The sequence below is a fragment of the Lactuca saligna genome, chromosome 8 (genome assembly GCF_052625555.1).
Source record: "Lactuca saligna cultivar CGN05327 chromosome 8, ASM5262555v1, whole genome shotgun sequence".
Taxonomy (NCBI): domain Eukaryota; kingdom Viridiplantae; phylum Streptophyta; class Magnoliopsida; order Asterales; family Asteraceae; genus Lactuca; species Lactuca saligna.
In genome coordinates, this window is record NC_136424.1 from 34,052,831 (window position 1) to 34,078,223 (window position 25,393).

At 35.5% G+C, this 25,393-nt stretch overlaps 1 protein-coding gene across 1 annotated transcript in view; it reads right to left on the reverse strand.

Moving 5' to 3' along the window:
- LOC145011239 (cytochrome P450 CYP72A219-like) overlaps nt 1–23,407 on the reverse strand; it is a 32,545-nt gene extending 9,138 nt beyond the window's left edge. The window contains exon 1 of the mRNA XM_078969905.1: nt 23,073–23,407. Coding sequence (XP_078826031.1) covers nt 23,073–23,346 — 274 coding nt within the window. The 5' untranslated portion in view covers nt 23,347–23,407. The remainder of the gene's footprint in view (nt 1–23,072) is intronic.
- Between the last annotated feature and the right edge of the window lie 1,986 nt (nt 23,408–25,393).

Consider the following 25,393-nt stretch of genomic DNA (forward strand, 5'->3'; position numbering starts at 1 on the left):
TGTGTCATAGTAGGCATGGATTGGTTGAGCCGGTTTGGAGCTGTGATCTACTATGAGCATCAGATGGTGACAATAAGAGACCCTAGTGGGGAAGTGCATACAGTGTATGGCAAGGGAACCCGATCTAGATCAGCTTTCTGCTCTGCTGCTAGAACAAGACAAAATCTACATCAAGGTTGTATGGGCTTTTTGGCGTATGTGATGGATATGCAGGTTACTACAGGAATAACGAGTTATGTTGCTAAGGTTCCAATAGTGTGTGACAGTGTGATTTTTTGGATGTTTTTCCTGAGGAGTTGTCGGGTGTGCCTCCCGAGAGGCTAGTGGAGTATCGGATTGATTTGGTTTTGGGAGTGGCGCCTATCGCCAAGGCACCTTATCGTCTTGCGCCACTAGAGATGCAGGAGTTATCCTTACAGTTTCGGAGCTGCTAGGGAAGAGTTTTATCAGACCGAGTAGCTCACCGTGGGGAGCATCGATCCTTTTTGTCAAGAAAAAGGATGGTTCACACCGGATATGCATCGATTACTGAGAGTTGAACAATTTGACGGTTAAAAACCGTTATCCACTACTGAGGATCGATGATTTATTTGATTAGTTGCATGGGGCATCTTGGTTTTCCAAGATCGATTTGAGATCTGGATATCATCAGATGAGAGTCTGCGAGGAAAATATCCAGAAGATGGCCTTTAGGAATTGTTATGGGCACTACGAGTTTGTGGTGATGCCTTTTGGGCTCACCAACACACTGACGGTGTCTATGGACCTCATGAACCGTGTGTGTTGGCCTATGTTGTATCGATTGGTGATCGTGTTCATCGACGATATCCTGGTGTATTTGAGATCCAGAGACCAACACAAGGATCATATTAGATAGATTCTTAGAGTTTTAAGGACGGAGAGGCTTTATGTCAAATTCTCTAAGTGTGATTTCTGGTTACGGGAGGTCCAGTTCCTGGCACACCTCGTTAATCAAAATGGGATATTGGTCGACCCGGCCAAGATTAAGGTAGTTATGAGATGGGAGGTGCTGAGATCCCCTACCGAGATCAGGAGTTTTCTAGGATTGGTTGGCTATTATCGGAGACTTATTAGGGATTTCTCCAAAATTGATGTTCCTCTCACCAGATTGACCCGTAAGGGAGTTACATTTACTTGGGGACCTGAACAGTAGGCATCATTTGAGACCCTTCGCCAGATATTGTGCGAAGCCCTAGTGTTAGCCATACCCGAGGGAGTGGACGACTTTGTGGTTTATAGTGATGCTTCTATATTCGGGATGGACGTGGAGCTGATGCAGAGGAGGCACATGATAGAATATGCATCGAGACAGATGAAGCCTCATGGGATAAGGTATCCCACCCACAACCTAGAGTTGGGGTCAGTGGTGTTCGCCCTCAAGATCTAGCGCCACTACTTGTATGGGCTCCAGTGTACCATATAGATGGATCACAAGAGCCTGAAGTACCTCATGGATCAGCCAAACCTGAATATGAGGCAGAGGAGGTGGTTGGATGTAGTAAAGGGCTATGACTGCAAGATCTTATATCATTCAGGCAAGGCTAATGTAGTAGTTGAGCCATAGAGCAGCGAGTGCTCTGATCCGAGATGTGTGCATGAGAATGACTGTGAGTTTGTGAAAAACAGTCGTGGGCTTATGACTATCCGAGGTAGGATTTGGGTACCCTATACAGGTGGAGCTTGGCATATATTGATGGATGAGGCACATAGATGAAGGTTTTCGATCCACCTAGGGGCCACTAAGACGTATTTCGACCTGACGAGAGATTACTGGTGGCCCTGTATGAAGAGAGATGTGGCATGGGTAGATGAAAGGTGCTTGACCTATCGCCAGGTTAAGGCGGAGCACCAGCGACCACAAATCCCGTTACAACCTCTTGAGATTCCTCAGTGGAAGTGGGAACATATTTCAATTGATTTTATCACCAAGCTATCGAGGACTACGCACGGGGTTGACGTGATATAGGTGATTGTGGACCAGCTGACGAAGAGCGCTCACTTCTTCACCATCAGTGATAGCTCTTCTGCAGAGAGACTGACGAGATTTATGTGAGAGAGGTGTTAGCACGGCATGGAGTGCTGACCTCGATGGTGTCAGATTGAGATGTGCGCTTTACTTCCAGACCCTGGAAGAAGTTTCTTGAGGATTTTGCTACTTAGTTGCGTTTCAGTACCGCATACCACCCATAGACAAACGGTGTAACGCTTGTGTTTCTGGGCCTGTCATTAATGTTGATATAATAGTCTACTGTTAACCTTTGTAACCCGTTTTGAAATAATAGAAGAGTATTATTTGAGTATTATGTGTTTTGTGCTTAATTGCTTAATTATGTGGTTTGATTAATTAAGAATAAAAATAAGCGTCAAAAATTTAAGTATAAAATAAACTTGATATCTTTGGATAATGTTGTAGTAGTTGAAACAAGGTTTCCGAAGATACAAAGAATGCCGAAATCCGAGTTATAACGAATAAGTTATGACCTGTCGAAGTTTCGCGACAAAACCGACAACGCTGAATGACGTAAAAAGTGAAATTTACATTAGAGCGATATTTAGCCTTAGTGATCTAAACGAGAATCGAAGCACTCGTTGTTAGTATCGAAGCGATAAAAAGTTAGGGGAGAACGGACGTCAAAGGAAGAAGTTATGAATTTATAACGAAATTTTCTGTCCCGGCTTATTAAAAATAAATAATAAAAATAAATTCAAAATTAGCCGACGGAGTCTAAACGAAAGTTGTAGAGCGTAGTCTCTCCTTCGCATGGATATAAAGAACGTCGAAAACGGAGTTTGTATGAAGAAGATATGAATTTTTGAAGTTTATTAAGTAATTAATAATTAAATATAATTATTAAATCCCGGTATTATCCGAAGACGAGTCATCGGACTCATCCGAAGTACGCCCCGCGTACACCGAGGTATGTTGACACTCGCACTCGAGGACTTCAAATACGTAAGCAATGATGTTTCGTAGGCAGTACGCCCTGCGTACTACAGTACGCCCCGCGTACTCCGAGGCTCCAGCCTCCTATAAATAGGATGTGAGGCTGTCGAGTTCTTTTGCTATTTCTCTCCCTTCTCTCTCCTGTTTTGCATCGATTTGCGTGCCAGAAGTACCCCGAAGCCCCAGTAATATTCCCGAGTCCCGAAGCAAGTCCCGAGATCCCGAAGATCCCGAGAAGTGCGGTTCCCGAGCCGAAGCTCTGCCCGTGAGAAGTTCAATTTTTGTGAAGATCTTCTAGATCTGTTGAGGATTACTACTTCTACGAGCCATAGTGATGTCCGATCATCTTCTGATCAAGTGAGTGTGTAGTTACTTTCTTCTAACGCATAATTATGAAGTATTTTACACGAATTACGTGTTATGTGTATATTTTGTTGTTACGTGTGTGAATGTATATTCACTTTCTTCTATCTTATAGTCTGATTATTTCTCTATGAAATACATGTTATGTAGGTGTGCCTCACCTATTATGTGGAAAATGTATTGATTGAGCATGCTATACAGGTTTTGAAACTATGTATAAAAATGTATGTTTTATTTACTAATATGTTAGGTAGAACATGGGTAGATAGTTGGTGTGTAATAAACAAATGAGATACCTCGATGTTGTTTTGATTCAGTCATCTAGCGGAATGTAGATGACGACCACGGACTTTTCTAGACAGTCCCATGGAACGCTAGCAGGCTCATAACCTGTAGGTGTTAATGAACTTGGGTGTTCATTCGCTGTATTCCATCCCCCTCGTGGTTGCCTTATTTGACTTATATTGCTGAGGAACCCCCGAAGCATGTGTTGTCACCCTGATGAAATATTCTTAGACTAGGTCCCTTGTGTTAGTTATTTTAGGGATATAAAGTGAGAATAACGGGAATGGGTAATTGGGTTATTGTTGGTTGATGAAAATTAATTTAATTATTTATTATGGGTTGAAAACCCTATATGCTCACCAGGCTCCCAAGCCTGACCCACTCAGTTTTATTTGTATTACAGGAAGTGGCGTGAGGGCGTAAGATGGATGAACCATCAAGTTGTTTTGTTTACAAGTCTGTATATGTATATATTTGTTGAATGACTTGTAATGTTATCGTTTATGCTTATTGGTCTGTATCGAAACATGACACCCCGAGTTTTGATTATATAATGAAAATACGTTTCTTTTATGGAATGCTTTGGTAAACATTGTTTTATCATGTTTTGTTTTTGGAAACAAATTCCGCAACTCTTTCAAATCAAAAGGATTTACTCTGAAGTTATTTTAAAAGCATAAATGAAAAATCGGTCTTTTCTGGCCGAGATTTTAGGGATGTCACAGTTGGTATCAGAGCATTAGTTTAAGCGAACTAGGAATTTGCAGGGTTTCTAAACTTAAATTAGAATGCTAAGTGGAGATTGCGAGGTGTGTGTCTGTTAAATTTTAGACACAAGCACTAGTTTATTTTAGGAAAGTTGCCTAAAATGCTTCTATGTGCTAAATGTTATATGTTGCCATATATGATATTATTTGTTCGGATCTACGGTTTGTTGCCAACCGGATCTGAAGGTTTATGTGTTTAGGATTCTAAGCGTATGTATACGATATTAGAACTAGCATGTAATCGTTTCAGAGTGATAAGTATGATTTGAAATCTATCGTGAATGAAGATCTAAATTTCACCTTATTCGGTGTATAGATCAAAAATGGTGAGAACAAGAAGCGGTGTTGGAAACGCAAAAGAGAACAGGAATCAACCGCCAGTAATTGAGCAAGCACCTGTTGTAGCAGTAGCACCAGAACCAATAACGATGGCTGCGGTGCAAGCCATGATTCGGGCTATGTTAGCCGAACAAAGGGAGGAGATGCGACATATGTTGCATAATAATAGGGACGAACCTATCATACCTATTGAGGAACCTGAATTGATTCCCGAGAAATCGGAGGAAGGGAACAATAGTCGCATTATGAGTCAAGTTGGGACTCAATGAGAACGAAGAAACGATCCGGAAAGGAGAAACAACAATGATGGGTGAATGTACAAGAACTTCTTGGGCGCCAAAACGCCAAGTCTTTCTGGGAGCCCAAAGCCTGTTGAAATTATGGATTAGATCTCCAAAATAGAGATGGTATTTGAAAGTTGCGACTATAGCAACAAGCAGAAGATTGTCTATGCAGTTAGGCAACTGAAGACTGGAGTCTTGAGCTGGTGGAAGTTGTTGGCAGATACTATGCCACGAGGGGAAACCTTGAAAATGTCATGGGAGGAGTTCTTGGAACAGTTAAGGGTGCAATATTGTTCAGAGATAGATCTGATTGATCTGAACAACGAGTTCCAAAACTTGAAGAAGGGGAGGATGACCATAGACGACTATGCTATGGCATTCACTGAAAAAATGAAATTATTTTCGTACCTAGTGCCAACGGAACTCTCCAAGATTGAGAGGTTTGCTAATGGACTGCCTGCCGACTTTGGTCCGACAGTTAAGATGGCAACTACTCTGAAAACGGTTGTTCGTGAAGCTAAGAATGTGGAGGCCCAACAGAAGAAAAAGGGTCTGGAAAGGATAGAAGTTGGAAAAAAGAGGAAGTTCGATGGAACTTCAGGGTCCAATAAGAAAAACAAGTTCTCGATGTCTGGTTCGAGGGGAAGTGGAGGCGAAGCGAAATGGTGCGACAAATGTAAGAAGAAGCATCATGGAAAATGTGAGGTAGTGGCCACATGCTACAAGTGTGGAAAGCCAGGTCACTATGCCAATGAATGTACCATCACTAAGAAAGTTTGTTATGGTTGTGGTGAGGAGGGACACATGTCGAGGGACTGCCCGAAGAAGAAGGAGGCAGCTAGACCCAACATTCCGCCAAAGCCAAAGGCGAGAGCATTCCAGATGAAACTGGAAGCCGCTAAAGATGAAGCTGATGTCGCTTCAGGTACCTTTCTCGTAAACAAATTGCCTGCCCAAATTTTATTTGATTCTGGAGCCAACTACTCCTTTATATCGCATGAATTTGGTAGAAAACTAGCTTTGCCTGTTGATAGACTAGATAATGCTTTATTAGTCGAAGTTGGTAGTGGCAAGTTTGTACCTGTTAGCCATCGTATGAAAAACATCTTAATCGATCTGAATGGGAATAAGTTTCACGAGGAATTATTGCCTATCGAACTTAACGGTTTCGACATCGTTTTGGGAATGGATTGGCTTAGCACCAATGATGCCGAGATTTTGTGCAAGAAGAAGATAGTGAAAGTGAACCCGCCTGGGAAGGAATCGTTTATGGTATATGGGGACAAACGCCGAGTGAATTCTGGAATCATTTCCCTAATGAAAGCCAGAAAGTGTTTGACAAAGGAATGTACATCATATTTAGCATTCGTGATTGATGCTAAGAAGGAAAAGAAGGTGATGCAGAGTATTCCTGTGGTGTGTGATTATCCGGAAGTATTTCCCGAAGATCTTCCTGGATTACCACCTGATAGACAAGTGGAGTTCAGAATTGACTTGTTACCAGGAACAATGCCAATTGCAAAAGCACCTTATCGATTAGCACCGACGGAGATGAAGGAATTGATGATGCAACTTCAGGAGTTATTGGACAAAGGTTTCATTAGACCTAGTTCATCACCCTGGGGAGCTCCGGTGTTATTTGTGAAGAATAAAGATGGAAGTATGAGAATGTGCATCGATTACCGAGAGCTGAATAAGGCAACAATAAAGAATAGATATCCGTTGTCGAGGATTGATGACCTATTCGATCAACTACATGGTTCGAGATATTTCTTGAAGATCGACCTAAGGTCAGGATATCATCAGCTGAAAGTAAGAGAGCAGGATATAGAGAAGACTGCATTCAGAACCCGATATGGACACTACGAGTTTTTAGTTATGTCGTTTGGACTAACCAATGCTCCAGCAGCATTCATGGATTTAATGAACAGAGTTTGTAATCCATTCCATGATAAATCTGTGATAGTGTTCATAGATGACATTCTGATTTACTCGAAAAGCCAGGAGGAGCATGGCAGACACTTGCGAGAAGTGTTAGAAGTCTTGAAGAAGGAGAAGTTGTATGTTAAGTTCTCCAAATGTGATTTTTGGATTCGTGAAGTTCAATTCTTGGGTCATGTGGTCAACCAAGAAGGGATAACGGTTGATCCAGCGAAGATCGAAGCTGTGATGAAGTGGGAACAACCGAAAAGTCCCACGGAGATCCGAAGCTTTTTGGGATTAGTTGGATATTACCGAAGGTTTATCCAAGGCTTTTCTTCGATCGTTACTCCATTGACATCTTTGACCCACAAAGGAGCTACTTATGCTTGGAGTGAGAAGCATAAAGAAGCATTCGAGAAGCTAAAGAAGAAACTATGCGAGGCACCGATACTTTCTCTACCCGATGGAGTTGAAGACTTCGCTGTTTATAGCGATGCGTCTGGGGTTGGATTGGGTTATGTTTTTACCCAAAAACAAAAGGTGATAGCATATGCGTCTCAACAGCTGAAAGAGCATGAAAAGAACTACCCGACTCATGATTTGGAGTTGGCAGCGGTAGTTTTCGCTCTGAAGATATGGAGGCATTACCTCTATGGCACGAAGTGCAAACTTTTCATTGATCATAAGAGTCTCCAATATCTCTTCAATCAGAAAGAGTTAAATATGAGGCAAGGACGCTGGCTAGAGTTACTCAAGGACTACGACTGTGAGATACTTTACCACCCTGGTAAAGCAAATGTTGTTGCTGATGCTCTCAGTCGAAAAGTCAATCTTAAAAGAAAAAGGCCAAGAGCATTGAGAATTGAAGTTGTCTCGACTATTTTGGAAAGTATAAAGAAAGCTCAAAGTGAAGCTTCTAAGAAGAATGACCGAACGGAGGAACGTTTGGGCAAAACGTTGGTGTTCGGTGTAAACAGTCATGGACTGAAGGTGTTCCATGATCGGATTTGGATACCTAAGACAGGTGGAGTCAGGGATCTTCTGATGGAAGAAGCTCACAAAACCATGTACTCGATTCATCCCGGTAGCACTAAAATGTATAGGGACCTTAAACCCTACTACTGGTGGCCGACGATGAAGCTTGACATTGTGAAGTATGTGGCGGAGTGTGTGACTTGTGCAAGAGTCAAGACACAACATCAGAAACTGTACGGGAGTTTAGAACCATTGCCTGTGCCTATGGGTAACCGGGAAGACATTGCTATGGATTTTGTCACTAAACTGCCCAGAACAAAGAATGGTCACGATATGATTTGGGTGGTCGTTGATCGATTCGCTAAGAGTGCGCATTTCATAGCAGCCAAGGAGAAATGGTCTATGGAGAAGCTTGCAAATTCTTACGTGAAGGAAATTGTGAGGCTTCACGGTGTTCCGTTAACGATTGTATCGGATCGTGATAGCCATTTCACCTCGAGGTTTTGGAAAAGTCTACAAGAGGAAATGGGTACCAAGTTGTGTTTAAGTACAGCTTACCATCCGCAGACTGATGGCCAGAGCGAACGAACGATACAAACGCTTGAAGATATGCTAAGATCATGTACCTTGGAATTCCTAGGTAACTGGGATGAACATTTACCGTTGGTAGAATTTTCCTACAATAATAGTTTCCACTCGAGCATTAAGATGGCACCTTACCAAGCTTTGTATGGACAAAAGTGTCGTACGCCGTCTTGTTGGTTTAAGGCTGGAGAAAAGCAGTTTATGGGACCGGAGATGGTTCATCAAACTGCTGAAAAGTTAAAAATAATTAGGGAAAGAATGTTAGCAACTCAGGATCGTCAAAAGAGCTATGCTGACAAAAAGCAAAGACCGATGACTTTTAAAGTTGGGGATTTGGTTTTGCTTAAAGTCTCGCCGTGGAAGGGACTTATAAGATTTGGAAAAAGGGGAAAATTAAGTCCAAGGTTTATTGGACCGTTTAAAGTTCTTCAGAGGATTGGGAACCAAGCTTACAAGCTCGAACTACCAGAAGAACTGAATGGAATTCATAACACTTTTCATGTGTGTTATTTACGGAAGCTCACGGGGGAAGTTCCCGACATGATTCCACTTTCGGAGTTGAGAATCGATGAGAACAAAAAGTTGATTGAAGAACTAGAGGCAATTGTAGACCGAAAGACTAAGAAGTTGCGACGCAAGATGGTCGAGTTAGTGCTTGTCCGATGGAAACACACAAATGGGTCGAATCTCACCTGGGAGACGGAGAGTGACATGATGGGTCGCTAATCGCATTTGTTTGTTGATGTGTGATTCCGGGGACGGAATCATTCTAAGGTGGAGAAAATTGTAACGCTGTGTTTCTGGGCCTGTCATTAATGTTGATATAATAGTCTAGGTTAACCTTTGTAACCCGTTTTGAAATAATATAAGAGTATTATTTAAGTATTATGTGTTTTGTACTTAATTACTTAATTATGTGGTTTGATTAATTAAGAATAAAAATAAGCGTCAAAATTTAAGTATAAAATAAAGTTGATATCTTTGGATAATGTTGTAGTAGTTGAAACAAGGTTTCCGAAGATATAAAGAATGCCGAAATCCGAGTTATAACGAAGAAGTTATGACCTGTCGAAGTTTCACGACAGAACCGGCAACGCTGAATGACATAAAAAGTGAAATTTACGTTAGAGTGATATTTAGCCTTAGTGATCTAAATGAGAATCGAAGATCTCGTTATTAGTATCGAAGCGATAAAATGTTAGGGGAGAACGGACGTCAAAAGAAGAAGTTATGAATTTATAACCAAATTTTCTGTCCCGGATTATTAAAAATAAATAATAAAAATAAATTCAAAATTAGCCGACAGAGACTAAACGAAAGTTGTAGATCGTAGTCTCGCCTTCGCGTGGATATAAAGAACGTCGAAAACGGAGTTTGTATGAAAAAGATATGAATTTTCGAAGTTTATTAAATAATTAATAATTAAATTTAATTATTAAATCCCGGTATTATCCGAAGACGAGTCATCGGACTCATCCGAAGTATGCCCCGCGTACACCGAGGTATGTTGACACTCGCACTTGAGGACTTCGAATACGTAAGCAATGACGTTTCGAAGGCAGTACGCCCCGCGTACTCCGAGGCTCCAACCTCCTATAAATAGGATGCGAGGCTGCCGAGTTCTTTTGCTATTTTTCTCCCTTCTCTCTCCCGTTTTACATCGATTTGTGTGCCATAAGTACCCCGAAGCCCCGGTAATATTCCCGAGTCCCAAAGCAAGTCCCGAGATCCCGAAGATCCTGAGAAGTGCGGTTCCCGAGCCGAAACTCTGCCCACGAGAAGTTCGATTTTTGTGAAGATCTTCCAGGTCTGCTGAGGATTACTACTTCTACGAGCCGTAGTGCTGTCCGATCATCTTCTGATCAAGTGAGTGTGTAGTTGCTTTCTTCTAACGCATAATTATGAAGTATTTTATACGAATTACGTGTTATGTGTATATTTTGTCGTTACGTGTGTGAATGTATATTCACTTTCTTCTATCTTATAGATCTGATTATTTCTCTATGAAATACGTGTTATGTGGGTGTGCCTCACCTGTTATGTGGAAAATGTATTGTTTGAGCATGCTATACATGTTTTGAAGCTATGTATAAAAATTTATGTTTTATCTACTAATATGTTGGGTAGAACATGGGTAGATAGTTGGTGTGTAATAAACAGATGAAAGGCCTCGATGTTGTTTTGATCCAGTCATCTAGCGGAATTTAGATGACGACCACGGACTTTTCTAGACAGTCCCGTGGAACGCTAGCAGGCTCATAACCTGTAGGTGTTAATGAACTTGGGTGTTCATTCGCTGTATTCCATCCCCCTCATGGTTGCCTTATTTGACTTATATTGCTGAGGAACCCCCGAAGCATGTGTTGTCACCCCGATGAAATATTCTTAGACTAGGTCCCTTGTGTTAGTTATTTTAGGGACATAAAGTGAGAATAACGGGAATGGGTAATTGGGTTATTCTTGGTTGATGAAAATTAATTTAATTATTTATTGTGGGTTGAAAACCCTATATGCTCACCAGGCTCAAAGTGGCCCACTCAGTTTTATTTGTATTACAGGAAGTGGCGCGAGGGCGTAAGATGGATGAACCATCAAGTTGTTTTGTTTACAAGTCTGTATATGTATATATTTGTTGAATGACTTGTAATGTTATCGTTTATGCTTATTGGTCTGTATCGGAACATGACACCCCGAGTTTTGATTATATAATGAAAATACGTTTCTTTTATGGAATGCTTTGGTAAACATTGTTTTATCATGTTTTGTTTTTGGGAACAAATTCCGCAACTCTTTCAAATCAAAAGGATTTACTCTGAAATTATTTTAAAAGCATAAATGAAAATCGGTCTTTTCTGGCCGAGATTTTGGGGATGTCACAAACGAGCAGAGTGAGCGGACAATTCAGACGCTCGAGGATATGCTATGTGCATGTGTCATGGACTTCTGAGGAAGTTGGGACACCTACTTGCCCTTGGCTGAGTTTTCTTACACCAATAGCCACCATTGCAGTATTGGCATGCCTCCCTTGAAGATCTTATATGGGAGGAGGTATCGGACTCTCATTTGTTGGGGAGAGGTAGGATAGTGAGTGATGGGTGGCACTGAGATAGTGATGAAGACAACCGAGCAGATTCAACAAGTTAGACAGAGGTTACTGACGGCCCAGAGTTTCCAGAAAAGTTACGAAGATCGGTGACAATCCGAGTTAGAGTTCTAGGTTGGAGATTTTGTCCTCCTGAAGGTATCCCAATGGAAAAGGGTGATCCGATTTAGGAAGCGGGGAAATATGGGGCCCCGATACATTGGTCCTTTCAGAGTGATCTCCAGAATAGGTAAGGTAGGTTACCGGTTGGTACTACCTGCAGAGCTAAGTTAGATCTTTAACACCTTCCACGTGTCTTAGCTGAGGAAGTGTGTAGCCGATGAGACAGTGGTGGTACCATTAGAGGATATTCAGGTGGATGTGAGTCTGAATTATATTGAGAGGCCGATAGCGATCTTAGACCGGAAGGTGAAGGTTCTGAAGAACAAAGAGGTACCCTTGGTTCAGGTCCAGTGGCAACATCGGTAAGGGTCTGAGTGGACTTGGGAGCCGGAGTCTGAGATGTGCGAGCAGTATCCAAAGTTATTTCAGGAGCATGGCTTCGAGGGCGAAGTCTGATTCTAGTTAGGGAGAATTGTAACATCCCAAGACCAGGTATACTCTATAAACCCTTGTTCTTTTGGTAATTGTCAAGGTTGGTCCATATATGAGAAAAGGGTGGTAAATGAGTATGCGGGAATATGTAAGTGAACGCTTAGCGTACTCATAAGTGTGTTTTTGACGCGGAAGCCACCTAGTACGCTGAGCGTACCAGAAGGTATGCTGTGCGTACTAGGCCCATAGTAAAAACCATAATTTGGGGTATGCCCCTATTTAAAGGACATGATGGCCTCATATATGGCCACCATTCCCATACATCAAACCTCTCAAACCCTAATTTCTCGTCCCTTAAGCTTGTAAGGCCATTTGTAAGTTATTGAGTGTTCATGAGTTTCTTTGGTGTGAAGAAGAAGCTTTGAAGAGGAAGGAGTGGGAGTTCAAGATTTGGATCTGATCTTATCTGTGGTTGGAGCTTCAATTAGAGGTATAAAGCTCAAAGCTTTCTCACTCTTTTGATTTGTACATCATTTTAGTCCATTTTAGGGTTTTGGTCCCAAATTTGGATGCTCTATGAGATATTGAGCTCCAGAGTTTATTATCAACTCCTATGAGTGTTTTGAGTGGTGTAGAGTCATAATAATCGATACTTGAACGTTTGAATCAAACCATGCATGAGTTATGAGCATATTTCGGAATAGAGAGTGAGAGTTTTAAATTTTGTGGCTTTATCAGCCATGCAAACGCATAAAGTTGCGGACTTTATGGAGTAAGAGTCATTAGGACGTCCAAATCTGAAATTTTAGCTAAGGTCTTAACGGATTAAGACTAAACAAGTGAGAAGAACAAAATTGGGATGTACGTTGATCGTAATCCCAGTACGCGCAGCATATGACAAAGAATCCCCGATGCATGCCTGGCAAAGGAGTACACCCAACGTAGAGGGCTTGTACGCACTATCATTGATTTTGTGCTGACTTTTAGGGTTTGGTCAATTTGTGGACTATTAAGGACATGGAAGGGTAAAACGGTCTTTTATCCTTCAATGAGTTTATAGAAGGATTACTCTAGATTCTTTGAGAGCCATTAATAATTAGAAATAACTATCGTTTGTGTTAGGCGGAGGCTAGACCAGTGATTTGAGTTCGAGGCTATCTGATTTCTTACGAGGTGAGTCTTCTCACTATACTTACCTGAGTGGTAATACCGAGCAGCCGGAGGGCCTTATTTGAGTTATTTAACCAGAGAGTCCTATGTGCTTATATTGAGTTATGTGATATTGTGCTTTTATGTCTTTGTGTTATTTGCTATGTTATTCTGTGTTTTTCTTAGATTGGACAATAGGGTCCAAACCGAGTTGTGAGACTAGAGGATCTTCATTGAGATATAGGACTGGAGGTTCCAACCCGAGCTGTGAGACTGGAGGGTCCTCACCGAGATACAGGACTGGAGGGTCCAACCCGAGTTGTGAGACCGGAGGGTCCTCACTGAGACACATAACCAAAGGGTCCACACCGAGTTATAGCTATGGGAGGCTTATTATTTGTGTATGTGGTATTTTGGGGAACTCACTCAGATTTATGTTTACCTTGTTGTGTGATATGTGTTTCAGGTACTTCTCAGGATCGCGGGAAGTCACCAGCTTCATAGTACACACTGGAACGAGATTATTTTTATGATTCTGGGATAGTGATTTTTACTTGTGGATTTATTGACATTTGAGACACTTGTGGTTTTTGAGAAAATGTAAAACGAGTTTAATGTGTTTTAAAAATGAAAATTTTGGTTTGAAAATTTACGCTGTTACAACTTATCAATATAACACAGAGAACACATTCATATATTAATACAAAAAATTGTTTTATTTATAGCGATCTCAATAACTATAAATAATAAAACATAAACTTGATCTTATTAGTTATAAGATACTATAATTGTAAAAATTATTACAATTATTGTGTGTTGTAAACAAAGAAATGTAGGAATTCTCTCGAGCAGCATAAATATTCCCGTCCAGCAGACCTTAATGATCTGTAGTAACACCAAAAGTGGAAAAATAGTTGATATTGGATATGTTATTTGTAAATCAACATTCACATAATGATCACCTCCAATAAGAGCAATAGCAACAACTCTATGAGTTGAGATGTCTTCGGGATCAAGCCGTAATGGAAAACATGTTGACGGGCTATCTTTGCTTAAAAATTGAACTATTACACCATATTTGTTAACAATGAGAAAGCCGGTGAGCGGCATAATCAACCAACGATATTTTGGCGCGAAACGTGATCTATTGAAATTCAGTAGGTGATTTATGGTGTTTAAATCGTAATAAAAAAAATATGTGTGTACTCAACCGAGTGCGCTAACAACTCATTATGTAAATTTAAACGGATTTGATGCCAATTATCTTCAATGTAACCAAGAAACACAGCTATTATACGAAATCCATTATTTCCATCTCCCATCGCGTTTTGTATGCATGTGACATATGGATGAAATTCAATTGGAATTTCATTCATAAGTGGATCTAATTATAGATTATTTGCTCTTGGTTGAAGTATGTGTTATGAATCAATTGTTCCTAATTAAAGGTTGGGTTGAACATTAAAAGTTCTCGGAACGAGTATGTGTTGTGTCTATCCGATTCATGGTTTAGATCATACAAATTAGACCCCATATAATCAGGTGTATAAGTAGAAATGCTATGTTTAAAAGGATATTGAGTTGGTGGCGCTTGAGTTGGTTGATCTTGAGTTGGTGGCGCTTGAGTTGGTTGATCTTGAGTCCCCTAGAAAAACACAAAAGCCAGAAACATATCTCCTAGTATCCGGACATCCTGCCCAATCAGAATCTGAAAAAGCTGTAATCTTCAAAGAAGGTTTGGAAGACAAAAACAATCCTTGACCAGGATTGAGTTTGAGGAACTTAAGCAGATGATTAGCAGCTTCAAGATGAGGTAATCTTGGATCTGTAACAAATTGACTTAACCTATTTACTGCATAGATAATGTCCGTTTGAGTGATGGTTAAGTACATTAACCGGCCAATTAAGCGTCTATATTGAGAAGGATCCAATAAGGGTGTCCCATTAAAATTTGATGTTTTACATGCAGGATCCATTGGATAATGGATAGGTTTGGCAGCTAACATGCCAATTTCTTCTAGAAGATTAAGGACATATTGTCTCTGAGAAATATAAATGCCATCTGTTGATCTAGCAATTTCAAGACCCAAGAAGTGTTGAAACTTTCCTAAATCCTTAAGCTTGAATTTGTTGCTTAAAGATTGTTTGATAGAGTCAATATCATGGAGAGAAGCACCTGTTAACACAATATCATCCACATATACTAACAGGGCTACATATGAGGATCCTTTGCCCTTATAAAACAATGAGTAATCAGCTTTTGATTGTGTAAATCCTTAGGAAAGTAGAAATGAAGAAAAAGTGGCATACCATTGACGAGATGCCTACCTCAAACCATATAAAGATTTCTCCAGTTTGCATACAAATGGTTTACCATTCGAAGATACGAAATTACAACTATACCCTTGCGGTAACTTCATGTAAACTTCTTCTTCCAAAGCTCCATTCAGGAAAGCGTTATTCACGTCCAATTGAATAAGTGGCCAAGAACGTTGAGCAGCTAAAGTAAGCAACAATTTGACAGTAACAAGTTTAGCTAGTGGGGAATAAGTATCCAAAAAATTGATACCTTCTTGTTGCTTGAAGCCCTTAGCAACAAGGCGTGCCTTGTATCATTCAATTGTACCATCAGAACGTCTTTTGATTTTGTATACCCATTTAGATCCCAAAGCTTTTCTATCAGGAGGCAAGGGTACTATCGTCCAAGTATTATTGGCTTCGAGAGCCTTTAATTCTTCTTGCATAGCTAATTGCCATTCTTTGGATTTAGATGCTTCGGAATAGGATTGTGGTTCAGATTCAATTGAAATAGCAAGAGTGAATGCTTGGTATTTAGGTGAGAGTTGGGAATATGAGAGAACAGAAGATAAAGGGTATTTTGCATTAGTATCAATGGTCACATTGTTTACTAAACCACAATGATAATCTTGTAGATAAGTTGGACGGGTTCTATTTCTTTGAGGCCTTTGATTTCCAATTGAATGATCTTCATTGACAATGGGAATGTGATATGTATTATCAACTGGAACAGATGAATCAGGTAAAGGATCAGAAATAAATGTATCTTCCTGGGAGCAAGGTATGACCATTGAATGAAAAGGATCTGATTGATGGTTATATGTGGAATGCTTAAAAGGAAAAACATGTTCATGAAACACAACATCACGAGATACGAATATTTCGTTTGTCTCAATATCCATCATTTTATACGCTTTCATTCCCATTAGATAACCAATAAAGATACAACATCTGGAACGTGCAGTAAATTTATCCCTGTGATTGAGAAGTGTTGAAGCAAAAGCTAAACATCTAAAACTCCTAAACCTTGAATAATCTGGAGGATACTCATACAGCTTCTGAAAAGGGGACAAATTATCAAGAACATGTGAAGGAGTACGATTGATAAGAAATGTAGCACATAAAATAGATTCACACCAATATGTTGTAGGGATATTTGATTGAAAGAATAACTCCCGAGCAACATTTAATAGGTGTTGATGCTTTCGTTCAACTATAGAATTATGTTCTGGACGTTGAACATAAGAGAATTGATGCAATACTCCTTTTTGATTGAAAAATTCAGTAAAAGCCAACTCCTTTGCATTATCAGACCGAAAACCCTTAATTTTGGTGTTAAATTGTGTTTCAACCATAGCAAAAAATCGTGGAATTATGCTTTGAACATCATATTTATGCTTCATCATGTATACCCATGTAAATTTAGTGCAATCATCAACAATAGTTGCAAAATATTGATATCCCTTATAATCCTTTACATGATAAGGACCCCATACGTCACAATGTATCAACTCAAAAGGTTCATTTGCAATATTGTTGAAACACTGAAAAGGTAAACGTTTCTGTTTAGCTAAAGGACAAATGGAACATACACTTTTATTCAAATCTTTATTTGAAATAGTGATACTACTAATAGATTGCAACTTTTCATTTGAACGATGCCCAAACCGTTGGCGCCAACAATCAGTTGATACTTCATTCACAGTTACTTGTGCTTGTACTCTTATACGCATATCCTCAAGCACATAAATTCCAGCATGAACTCTAGCATTTTCAATCGTTATCTTGGTGTGTATCTACTTCAAAATAGCATAATCATGATAAAACGTTTCCTTAACAGTCTTGAATTTAGCCAATTGAGAAATTGAAACCAAATTTAATTCAGACTGTGGTACATAAAGAACATTAGTGAGAGTAATATGTTCATTTATGTTAACTTTTCCATTGCATTCAACTTGAATAACCATTTGATTGGGTAAATGAACATGAGTGTGTGAGATATCCACCAAATCATGTAACATATTTTTATCACGGCAAATATGCCTAGTTGCTCCGGTATCTAATATCCATATATTAGAATTGTAATGACTAGAAGAGAGAGTCAAAACATAATGATTACCTGAAGTGGTAACATGATCATGTGAAACAGAATTTGCTGAAGCCAATTGACCAGTAAGCATAGCAATAAGTTGTTGGCATTGTTCATTGGTAAGATTTGTAACAGAAGAACTTGTATCATTACCAGAAGATTGACCCTCAGTAGCAGCAGAAACAACATTCACACGAGAATTATTTGAGTTTGAGTTTTGATTTGAACGATATCCTGGTGGAAATTCATGCAGTTTGTAACACTTATCAACAGTGTGTCCTGAACGCTTGCAATGAGAACACATCGATGAATTCTTGTTGGAACCTTTGTTGAAATTGTTGTTGGAAACCCGATTTCTTGAATTGTTCAAGTTGTTATTGAAAGTCTGAACATTACAAGCCATTGGGAAGTTCATAGATTGATTATTTCCAATTTCTCGGTGTCTTTCTTCTTGAATAACCAAGGAAAAAATACGATTAACTGCAGGTATAGGATCCATGAGAAGTATTTGCCCTCGAATTTGGGCATATGAATCATTTAAACCCATAAGAAACATCATAGTTTTGCACCACCGCATGTACATAAACCACATGTACAGAGAGTAACAAAATTGGATAATTCCTCCCAAAGAACTTTGAGCTTAGTAAAATACGTACTTACAGAGTCCTATCCTTGAACAGTATTCATCAAATCACGCTTAATTTGGAATATGCGAGGTCCATTGCTCTGTTGAAACCTTTCTTTGAGTTCATTCCAAATTGTAGAAGCAGTTTTTAGGTAAATCACTGAAGAAGAAATTTCTTTAGATATAGAGTTTAGGATCCAGGAAATTACAATATTGTTGTTGCGATTCCAGACCTTGAAACGAATTACATAAGTAGCCATAGGTTGAGGAAGATCTCCGGTAACAAAATCAAGTTTGTTCTTGACTGAAAGGGAAATTGTCATGGATAGGGACCAGGATGCATACTTATCTCCAGTAAGTTGCTGATTGACAAGAAGAGTGCCAGGATTATCCGAGTGATGTAGAAAATACAGATCATCTGAAGAAACATTTGAATTTTGAGAACTTTCTCCAGACATTTTGACAAAACAAAAGATCGAGAAAAAAATAACGATCATAAAGAAGAAGACAAAGAGATACAAATTGATTGAATCAAGCAATCAAGAAAAATCAGAGGAGAGAAATCAATCAAAGATTGAAAAAAAAGAACAATCAAGAATCAAGATTGAAATTGAGGATGTGGAAGCAAAAACCAAGCTCTGATACCATATCATCAGAGAAAAGAAAATGAAGAAAATTACTTGTCTTCACTGTATTGACTTTCTTACAAATACAAATACTTATTATATTACAGCTTACACTACGCACATCTAACTAATATGCACCTAACAGATTAACAAGTATGGTTAAGTTAACTACTAAACTAACTATGATTAGAAATGTAACGGTAATAACCTAAGATAATATATATATATATATATATATATATATATATATATATATATATATATATATATATATATATCAATTAACTACTACATATGAAATAGAAAAATGATAATATGCAGGAGTTGAAATGCAAAATCTGATAACAAACAGTGTATTCAAAGAGTGCAACTCGACCAAATAATAAAATGAAATACAAAGGCATTCTACTTAGGAAAATGTAAGGAATACTCGAAAGAAGAATTGATTATCAAATGTAAATTTGATGTAGAATTGATCATAAAATAATTAAAAATGTTTATAGAAATAGATATAGTCAAATACTATATTTTGAAAGTTAAGAAGGTAAATATGATATTTATATTTTATGCCGGATAATGATATTTTGAAGATATATGAATTTTCACACCAAATATATTAACTACTTTTATATAGGAAGCAATATATATATATATATATATATATATATATATATATATATATATATATATATATATATATATATATATATATATATATATTCAATTGAGAAAATAAAAAATATTGAGAATGGGGGAATTATTCTCAGTCAATAATTTATTTTTACCACAAAAGCCTCCAACGTATCGGCGGAAATTGGAAATGAATGCATATGTTTCCATAAACTATGTTAATCATTACTTTAATATATATTATAAAAACTTAGTTTTTTTTTTTTTTAAGGAATTATTTTTATCGAAAAATAATTTTAAATATATCAAAATTCATAATTTTTTATTTTCTACAAATAGACATCTATATTGATATAGTTTTAAGATAAAATAAAATTTTTATTTTTCTTATAGTTTCAGCTTTCATTATTTATAAGTAAATAAAAACGAATCAGTTTTTTACTACAGTACATCGTTATTCACTTATGAATAAAAAGTATGATTAATTTTTTTTACAGTTTAGTATCATTCATATGTGAATATAGCATATAATAAACATAGTATATTCATATTTAAATATTAAACGATGCATTCACTTATGAATGTTAGATGGTATATTCACTTATGAATATTAGATGGTATTTTCATATGTGAATATTATATAGTATTACATGGTATATCACATGAGAATAGTACATAGTATATTCACTTGTGAATATTAGATCGTATATTCACTTATGAATAATAGTTGATATATTCATATGTGAATATTGCACAGTATATTCATATATGAATATTATAAGGTGTTTTCAGAAATATATATATATATATATATATATATATATATATATATATATATATATAATTTTTATATGTTATTCACATATGAATAACATACAGACTTGCATATTTGTTTTGTGTTTTAATAATCACATATTCATATGTAAATATAAAGTGGTAATTTAGTTTATGCATTTCATCAAACAGTTGGAGTGCATACAAGTTAACATTTTTAAAAATGTGATAAATATGATACTTTGACTATTTAAATCTTACAAAACAGTTGATTGGTAGAGAAATATATGAAAATTTTCAAACAAAAAATGATTTGATCTTTTTCTAACCTTAATTTCGATGTTTTATTTGATGATCGATGTTGAATAAATGATACGAATTGAATTTTTTGTTGATTATCGATGATGTGGTTCTAATGATGCTGGGAGTATAATTAATCGTAGATGTTAAAGATATGTTTGTATTCAAGCAGAATTGAAGGTTGGATTGAAAGAGAAAAAAACGAATTTTTGTTATCAACTGTTGAATGGTGTTAATAAACGTGTTATTGACGAAAATCGATGATTGATTAACACAGGATGACGTTGATGATTTAAATGAAGAAATATGAATGATTGCTGAAGGTTGGAGGAGAAATTTGGATAATAAACGATCGATTAGATTGAATTTCAATTGTTATCTAATTTTCTACACTTACGTATTTGTGATTGAAGGTTATTATATCATATTTACAAGATTGTCACCGTGTCCTTTATGTTTAGAGGATAATTAAATGATTGGCTGAGAATAATTCCCTCATTCTCAACCTTTTTTTTCTCAATTGAACCAGCTTCTCTCTCTCTCTCATTCTCTCTCTCTCTCTCTCTCTCTCTCTATATATATATATATATATATATATATATATATATATATATATATATATATATATATATATATATATATATATATATATATATATATATATATATAAGGTTAGGTTCATGTAAGACGGCCTAATTTTGTGATATCATGAGACACTATCCTAGCCACTTATTTATTAGATAAAACAAAAACATTTTTAAAATGCAAAATAATTGAAATTTTTCGGAAAAAAAAAATTCCAATATTATTTTCGAAATATATATTTTCCAAAAAAGATAAAAAAATATCAAAAAAATAATAATTAAATACAAAATAAAAATACATTTTTTAACGTATTTTAGTAAAAAATTTAGAATATTCTACATATCTGACAAATCTAATATAATATTCTAAACACTCTAAAAATCATATTAGAATATGTACAATGTAATATTCTATTAGAATACTTCTTGTATTTTTCAAAAAAAAAAAACAGTAATTTTTTTAGTTAAATAAAGTTCCGAAAATAATAATTAAAAAAAGAATATTTTTTGGATTTTTCCTTTTATTTTTCATTTTAAAATTATTTTTAGATTTGGTCTCACGGTCTTACAAAATTAGCATGGTCTCAAATGAACCTGAACATATATATATATATATATATATATATATATATATATATATATATATATATATATATATATATATATATATATATATAAGGTGAAGTTCAATAGAGAACTATAATTAACAAGGGAACCAATCTTTTTTTCAACTTTTAAAACTTATTTTTAATTAAAAAAAAAAACTAAAAATACAGAAATTCATAACTTTTTATCCTTTTTCCAATGATATCAAATTCATTTTTTTACGTTAAATTCACAATGTGAATTTTTGAAAAGTCACAACGTGAATTCGAAAAATATTTTTCACATTCACAATGTTAATATATGAATTTAGATATTTTTAGATTTTTTTTCGATAAAAAATAAGCTCTACAAATTATAAAAATTGATTCTTTAAAAAACCAATAATTATAGTTCTCTATTGAACTTTTCCATATATATATATATATATATATATATATATATATATATATATATATATATATATATATATATATATATATATATATATATATATATGTTCATGTTCATTTGAGACAATTCTAATTTTGTGAGACCGTGAGACCAAATCTAAAAATAATTTTAAAATGCAAAATAAATGAAAAAATCCAAAAATTCTTTTTTAAATATTATTTTCGGAACTTGAATTAAGTAAAAATAAATAAATAAAAAAATAAAAAAATAATAATAAACGAATAAAAAAATCCCGTTTTTTTTTAAAATACATGAAATATTCTAAATAGAATATTACACTGACATATTCTAAAAAATTATTTTAAAATGCAAAATAAATAAAAAAATCTAAAAATTATTTTTTTAAATATTATTTTCGGAACTTGAATTAACTAAAAAAAATTAAAAAAATTAAAAAAAAAATCTTTTTTTTTTTAAAATACGTGAAATATTCTAAATAGAATATTACACTGTACATATTCCAAAAATAATTTTAAAATGTAAAATAAATGGAAAAATCAAAAAATTCTTTTTTTAAATATTAATTTCGGAACTTGAATTAACTAAAAAAAATTAAAAATAAATAAAAAAATATGTCTGACGGTCTTACTAAATTAGACCGTCTCACATGAACTTAACCCTATATATATATATATATATATATATATATATATATATATATATATATATATATATATATATATATATATATATATATAACTCGCCAACCATAAAAAGTCGTAATTGACGGTCATATTTAAAACATAACGTAACCGAATTTATTAATAATAATAATAATAATAATAATAATAATAATAATAATAAAACTAAAGACGTACCATGAGTTGCGATTGACTTATGGATGAAGGGCAACACACGAGGAACTATATCGTGAGTAAGATTCATGGGTTTCAATTTGGCACCCCTTGTCATCTGCATCATCTCTTTCAAATCTCCAAAAACAAACCTATAAGAGTTACCTCTAAGACCTTGATCTCTTAGAAATTTTTCTATCTTTTTTGGTTTAAACCACAACCAGTTGGAAATCCTCCATATATATAACCCCATGATTGTTGCTACTCCAAGAACACAAAGAACTGCAATTGCTTCCATCCCTCGTGATTAGCTTTTGAAGCTTGTGGAGATGATAAGAAAAAGATAGTTATTTATCGTTGTGCAATGTTCAGTTTACCACCTTATAGTTTGAGAAATTGATGGTTAATTTCTTTGATTCTTAAAAGTAATATCTTGTTAAAATGGACTATGACGTTTGAGAGTATTGGTGAAAAAAAGGATAAAAAAAATAGTAGGCTGCTTAAGTTGGAATTACTTTGGAGTTGAGGGTGAATCTATAAAAACCTTTGTATCAGAATTCCAGGTATTGTTAATTATATAGGTCAAAACCACTTAGACGGTCAAAACAACTACTAATATACAATTAATAACGTAGAAATTATTGAAATGTGAACCAGTAAAAATCTCCAACAATACTAAACCCATTATTAACAAAATTACATTTCTGTTCCTTTATCATATAATTTATTTTCTATATTAATCCTTTTAAATTTTAAAATATTTCATATACAACCCTTTGTTATATATATATATATATATATATATATATATATATATATATATATATATATATATATATATATATATATATATATATATATATATATATATATAACCAAAGCAACCAAATTTTTGGTCGCAAGATTATAAAGAAAGAAAGATATGCTATTGTAGAGTTGCCCCATTTAATATGTTGCAAGATTATATTAACTATGTTGCAGGTTGTGAAACATTTACCAAATGATGTTGCTAATTCGTTAAGTGTAGCCTTTGAACAATTGTATGCGTATTCCGAGTCTTTTGGACTGGATGCAGGGTAATTACTAAAAAAAGTTAAGAATGAGGTTGAAATAAAACTGATACATATGAATATGAGACATTGTCGTCATGGTGTTTATTGGCGAAATGTATTACTCAAACATGTTGTAAATGTAGAAGTAGTTTCTTATTTAAAAAAATTGCAAAATGGTTATTGAAATTATGTTTTATCTGGCCGTCAACCGTATTTTAAATGATAAATATAAAAAAACAATTTTTTTTACTAATTTAGAGAACACACAATATATTTTTACACTTTTATTATTTGTAAAAAAAATAAACATTTAACTTATGCTTCTTACAAAGAATATATATATATATATATATATATATATATATATATATATATATATATATATATATATATATAGGTTATTACGTTTGTTACCGTTAGTAGGCCTCATTCACGAAGCCAGTCTATAAGAGGGGTATAAGATTAGTAACTATAAAATGGCAGTTTAATGGGTGTCCACTCTCACCCACCACTTCCTTGACTGGTGGAGGATCATTAGTCGAACGGGTAGGACAAGGACTATAAATCTCCCTTCATTAAAAGTATTAATCCTAAATACTAAGTAACTAAACCTTTTATAAATATTCGATCTTAGTTACTTAGGAAAATATGAATAAGGCATTAATCCATGAAATTATACTTTGCACCTTGTTTAAGTCAGTTAGTGGAGCGTGTGTGGTTAACCGGCACACTAACTCGTATTTAACAAGGTAGACAAAGGATAACTTAATGCTTATCATAGTATTGATGGAGCGTGTTGTTGGATTAGTGTCTAAGTGCATAACTATTTTGGTATGTACTTGACCCGATGGTGCATGGTCCTTTTGGGTTGTCTTCACCAAAGCAACTTGATTGGAGAAATAAATAAAGAGAGAGAGGATATTATGATTTATTAGTATGTTATAAGAATAATATATTAAAGGAGAAATCATATTTGTTTAATTAATACTGGTCAATAATTAATTGGGAATTAATTTTGTGATCAAGTGTAATTAATTAAACTAGAGGGGCTGATTTGTAATTATGTGATAGTTACAAAATAAGGTAAGGATTATCTTATTATTAGGGTGAACGAATTTAAGGTGATAAGGCCTTAGAATTCGACTATGATAAGGATTCAAGGATTATCTTATGGGTTGCTTTGTGGATAAGCAACTAGATAAGGATAATGATTGAAACCCTATCTCTACACCTATATAAACACCCCTTGGCTCATGAATTCATGTATCCCTTCCCAAGGAGTCCTAAGGACTA